Source organism: Limulus polyphemus, unplaced genomic scaffold (genome assembly GCF_000517525.1).
Source record: "Limulus polyphemus unplaced genomic scaffold, Limulus_polyphemus-2.1.2 Scaffold8562, whole genome shotgun sequence".
In the NCBI taxonomy this organism is placed as follows: Eukaryota; Metazoa; Arthropoda; class Merostomata; order Xiphosura; family Limulidae; genus Limulus; species Limulus polyphemus.
The window spans coordinates 1-6,276 of record NW_013674172.1 but is presented as its reverse complement, the minus strand read 5'-3'; the positions used below and the strand labels follow the sequence as shown (position 1 = coordinate 6,276).

The window sequence follows — 6,276 nt, the reverse complement described above, 5'->3', positions numbered from 1 at the left end:
GTTTGTAACACTGTCACAATAGTATACAACAAAGAGAGCTTCCTGCAACATAAACTAGTTTGTTTAGTTTGTAACACTGTCACAATAGTATACAACAAAGAGAGCTTCCTGCAACATAAACTAGTTTGTTTAGTTTGTAACACTGTCACTATAGTATACAACAAAGAAAGTTGTTGCAACATAAACTAGTTTGTTTAGTTTGTAACACTGTCACTATAGTATACAATAAAGAGAGCTTGTTGAAACGTAAACTAGTTTGGTTAGTTTGTAACATTGTAACTATACTACAGAAACACAACAAGGAGAGTTTATTGCAAAACAAACTATTTTGTTTTGTTTGTAACACTGTCACTATAGTATACAATAAAGAGAGATTGTTGCAACATAAACTAGTTTCTTTAGTTTGTAACATTGAAACTATACTACTAGAAGAGTAACGAAGAAGAAATGTGCACCTGCCAAAAGCGTTAAGATTTTTGATATTTTGATTCTTTGTAATGTGATGTAGTTACCTTAAAGCGAGTGTAGAAAACTTTCTAAGAAAGCCAATATTTAATATTTCTCAGCACGTATCGGTCAAGATAAATGTCCACTCACAGAGATTTAAACAACACGAATACCTTGAGTTTGACTTATAAAAAAAAACCGTTAATTTCAAAATATTGCTATTTTAAAATCAAAATGTCATATCACGTGATAATAGCTATAGAGCTAAAGAAGATTGTTTAAAATTACGGTTTTTTCACATCTTATAGATCAAGGGCAATTAGGTTTCCCATTTTTTTTTTAAATAAATTCAGTGACAACATCAGAAAACTAGTTGTTAAAATGAAACTATAATTTGTGCTAAGCATACATGTTAGTTTGTACTGTATGCGTTTATGTTTTAATATAACGCTTTTCTCTTTACTGTATGGTACTAGTTGTGGTCGTTTATTTTGAAATTCTGTCGTTTTAATAAACAGAAAAATGATGATTTCGTTTCTAGAACATTCTTAGCATCGCTTAGATTAAAAGAAAAGGCGTACAGGATTTATTTTCCCCTTTCATCAAGGTTATTAAATTGAACAACCATTACGCAAACTGAGCGTGTTATGTTTAAAATATAGGTGCAGCTAATGGCGTCATTAAATACTAGGCATGTATGAATCATCCCGTTTCTCGCGTATTATGTAACCGGTTCTTAGTTGCTTCTGGCAAACACGAGTAATTTACTTGAAGCTGATAAACGTGTGACGTCTAAATGATAGATTTCGTCAATTCGAAAAATTATTATCTTATGATGTTTCAACCTTTAGGACATGATTTATTAACTCGTAAAAACTATCGGTTTTTAAACTGATTGAATTTCAACGAACGATGGTAGTTTTTAAGCTGGTTCGTTCATACTGTGCGTTTTAAAGAAACACTATTTCTTATAGGCCTAATAATTTGCTATATCTTTTTCAATTGATATTTACGTTTATTAAACATAAAATGGCATGATTCAGTTATTACAAAATCGGTGGTCTACAATAGAGCTAGAATCTTAATTATTTTTTCTAGTTCAGATTTTCTATAACCATGTTTTGAAGAAGAAGAAAAAGGATTCAGAAGATTGTAATACAATTTAATAATAAGTAGATTTCTACCAAATTATTCTTGCCAAGATACTGTTTCTTTATTCACAACAATGCATCCAAATTAGTCATAAAAGTGATGGATGACGTCACAAGACAATAATATACTTTTTTCCATGTCTGGAATAAAATGTTTGTAAATGTTACAAAAATTAGTTCTGTTACGTCTCTGTTCGTTTGTTAATTTCCGTAGAAATTCTTCCCGAGAAACTTCAGCGATACAAGTCCTTTCTTAAATAAAACTAGTTTATTCTTTCTCAATACAACTTTGCAATACACTTAATTTCCACAGTGACTTTAACTTAAACACACGCTATAATTCCCAACGAACGATTCGCGCATTTTTTTTAATACTGCGCTTCCCTCAATTGCCCGTCTCTATTTCTGCCTGTCTGCAATTCTATGCCGATTCATTGTCTGGCGCACTTATAGAGGGCGCCTAGCAAATACTGGATTATTCGTTATGTTCCCCGATCTTTCTAGAACTCATTACGTGTTACCAGCGTCACGTGACTTCGGCTATCGTAACAGTTCTAACAATATACTTTTTCCATATCGTCCAATAATAGTTACATAGATGTTATAAAACTGGTGTTTAACGTTACAATACTACCGTACACTATTTCCTTACCAGGAACAATTATTTTATGAACGTTATGAAGTCATTATTGGAAGTTACAATACAGCATCTCTTTTTTTTCCACATCCGGAATAATCATTTTAAAAATGTCATAAAAGACCCCAGTCAACAACATACTGTTTAACTATAATTAAAATAATAACTGCACCTTTATATCTTTTAATTATTTAATAGCAAGGTATTTAAAGTGAAAAATACAAATTATTTTCAAATGAATACATTTTAAAAGCAATATAAAAAAAATCTGAAATTTTGTGAGGGCCCTGCAGATTGTGAGGCCCTAAGCTGTAGCTTGTTTAGCTTATGCCTAAATCCGGCATTGGTTTCTGTGTAATAATATGTGTGTACGTTAACCAGTTACACAAGTCCATGTTTCTGTAACAGAATAATTTCGTGAACAAATATGTTATGTGTGTACATCATCTAGAGATATAGGCGTATATGTTTTTTTCTTAGGACCTTTGTCTTATATTGATGATGATAATAAATCACGTAGGATCAAAAGTTAAATGAGTCACAAATTAAGAAACCCGCTAATCATATCGTTTTCGGAAGGTAGACCCTCCTTTTTAATATACCCCTAAAAGTTCTATGGTTATCGGGTTTGTTATTTTACATCTCAGGATTGTTTAAGCATGTAAATGAAGGGTCGTTCCTGAAATCAGTAATATATATAGGTCTAAGTAAGCCGTGAGTCAGTAGCAAGTTTCATGTTACTTTGAACAAACATTAGCAAACGAAAGAGGTTTAAACGCTACGTTTGGCGGTTATCGCAGTACTAAATTTGATTTTCCGTGATCACTAAAATACAGATAAAGTTAAAATGGGGAGCCATTCGCATCTTACGACGCCCTCTGGCGATACCCATGAAAAATGTTGCTGATCACAAATATTTTTCAGTTTGAGGCTCAACTGTGGAAAATCTATCATTAAAACGCATCAAAAGTTTTCATTTTTCTTTAAAGCAACGCTAATCACTTCGTATTAATCCTGGGATCTAGATTGAGTTTTACGCTTGAATGTTTAAATCTTTTTCTTGATACATGTTTCGAACAGTACTTGAAGTGGGGCAGCATGCCATCCCGCTAACTTTTATTATTAATAAATAAAAAACACACATGAAAATCAAGAAACAAAGTACTAAGCTTCAAAAATTCCTCAAATCACCCCCCCCCCCCATCACACTTTAAGTATTGGTTTCCAGTAAAATTAGTCCAGACCTCTTTCGGTGAATAGTTAAACTTTTTAAAACTCTTAGCTAACTGCTTAAGAAACTAACTAGAACGCTAGCTTTCGAATAGCAAGATTTTTTTATAGAGTCGATGAGTTAAACTAATCCTTGAAAATTAAGGTTTTGTAATAATTTGTGCCATAAAAACTATTGGAAGAGTAATGATCTGACGTTTCATAACAGCCGATGAGGTGGATTTGGAGGTGATGGTTAAAAAGGACGGGGAAAAGCCAATCAGTTGTGGTAGATTTAAAGGTCAAACAGGTATGTGAAAATGTATGTTTTTATGTTCAATCAGCACGTACAAATCTGTTGTTTTTTAACGATGTTCATTACACAGGCCTGCGATGGTTTTATTGTACAGTACGCTGAATCCGAAAAATTTTCACAAGACGTCATATGTACTTTTATATAAGTGAATCATTTTCGTTGAAATCGGGGTCACATTTTGTTATGCTTAAAATGTTGACATCCGCTGGCTATAGATTTCTCTAGACCAATTTGATCTAAGTAAGAATTTTTTACCTTCCAGATTTGTAAAAAATCCTGACGGCATAGAAAAAAAATGAATATTATTTTCGAAATCTGCGTAGCTGAATTATGGGAAATCCGTTATTAAAAACCAAAACGACTTTTATGAAGTTTAAATTCGCAGGCCTGTATTATCGTTGTAAATAACAAATAATGATAACGTATCGTGTTTTAATATTATTGTGGATGATAGTAATGATTCAACAGTCTTCGTTACTTTATTTTTGTATCTGTAAAACCTATTTTATTACGTACTCGTCTTTCTTACAGATAGCTCATTGTGTAACTTTGTGCTGAACTACGACGTTTCAACCTACTTAGATCATCACGAGCTATAAAATAACGGTTCTTTAATTCCATTAAGTTGATACAGCAAAAGAACGTTGTAACACGTATTAGGATATAATAATGTGTTGTCACTAGTGGCAACAAGGTATCAATACTATTGTTATTATTTAAAACTCACCGTGATGTAGTTCTAAATATTTATCGCATCAAAATTAACAGAGAAATCTAAAATAATTCTGCAGGAGAACGTAGTAGTTTTATTATTCATGATTTTTTTTCTTTTATACTTATAAAACAAAACATTTTATACTAAAAATGTGAGAGTCTAATGTGACGAAGAGAATAAAAAAAAATACACTTCACAAAAATCTTGATTCTCAATGATCTGAAACCCTTCGCATATTATACGGTGGTGCCCTCGCTCGGACGTTAGTTTACATATTGCTAGTAGGCAGGCTACCAGAACAGCGTATATAATTAACATTAAAAAATGGTTGATTTCATCCTGTACAGACTTTTATTCATCAGGTAGCTGTTTCCTTATAAAAACTATGTTTCATTCAAGGTGTCCACGTGTCAAAAGTGTTCTACTGCCCAAAAAACACTTCCGGTCGACATGTCCATGTCAAGGATAACATGAAGACGAAACATTTTTTTCAGCTCTGCGAGGTGGAAGTTTTTCTGGACAGAGGTAAAGTTCATGGTAAAAAAAAAAGCTATGAATGAACGGATACATTACTGAACTTATACCTAAACTTGTGTATATTGTACTCATATGTTAACTGAGATATGTATTGCTATGAAGTGTCATATAACAATGTGATTTTGGAAAGCATTTTTGTAACAATTTTAACATACATAGTGTTGTATGTTATTGTAAGTATTTTACGGTTACTTTGTGAATATGTGTAGCAAGTTTGGCCAATAATCATGATTACATGTTTTAGTTTTTGATTAAATTGTATTATCTTTTTAAGCTATGTAATCGAACCCAAGTAATTAATTAGGCATCACAGACAGTGCCTCCTAGCGGAAAGGTGCACAGTTACCATAGTAACTACTAATCTACAAGCGGTGTGGATGATACATAAATGGTTATAGTTCCGACTTGTTTTTAGTGGTTTTGTTATTACTTATCCTCAGTAAATTGTCCAAGAGATAAGCTCGAGTAAACACGGTGTAGAGTTGTTATTATGCTATATGAGATTGTTCGCGGAATTAAGTAAAACGTTGGAAATTATTTTACTGGATCTATCGTTTAGACACTTTTGCGCGAAAGGATAATATTTCATGCTTCTATAATAAAGTTTTGAGTTTTATTTCTCACAAAGTAAATGAGCCATGTTCTAATGCTCTCATCTGAAAGCTAAGCAATTACGTCATCAGGCGTGTCACGTGCCACTAATATTAGTACAATTATAAATATACTAGCGTAAAAAGAAAGTGACTTTTAGTGTTTTTTTATAACCCATTTTCAATTTAGAGTAAGGAACAAAGATGCAAAATCCTACAATAAATTTGGTACGTCTATTATTAAATAGTAGAAAATGAACGTAGTGATCAAGAGACCATAAAATGTCAATTTATTGAAAATGTTTGTATAGTTAAGATAATATTTATAATATCATATTGTATGATCAGCAACTGTTATGGTTTGAACTCGTATTAAGTTGTTGAAGTGTAATATTATCAATTATATATGAATTATATTAATCTAAAGTTAAGATAAGGATTAATAACAAAGTATTATTTATTTACTAGCAGAGACCATAAAACATTTGTGTCAAATTAATATCTTTTATTGCAACAGTACTTCTATAAATACAATATTTCTAAAATAATACAAAGGGAATTCTAATCACAGATACCAAAATCCTTCAGTTCATTTGTTTTAGGCCTAACGTTATGTTGCGTCATCGAGTCACATGACTACTGTGACGCAACGTTTCTAGAACTATCATGTACTT

The 6,276-nt window shown here is 31.9% G+C and overlaps 1 protein-coding gene across 1 annotated transcript in view; it reads left to right on the top strand.

The window, feature by feature from the left end:
* The window catches only part of LOC106475426, a 19,015-nt gene extending 13,039 nt beyond the window's left edge, over window positions 1–5,976 (top strand). The window contains exons 4-5 of the mRNA XM_013936109.2: window positions 3,674–3,754; window positions 4,875–5,976. Of these exons, the coding sequence (XP_013791563.2) occupies window positions 3,674–3,754; window positions 4,875–5,035 (242 nt within the window). The 3' untranslated portion in view covers window positions 5,036–5,976. The remainder of the gene's footprint in view (window positions 1–3,673; window positions 3,755–4,874) is intronic.
* Window positions 5,977–6,276: the final 300 nt, after the last annotated feature.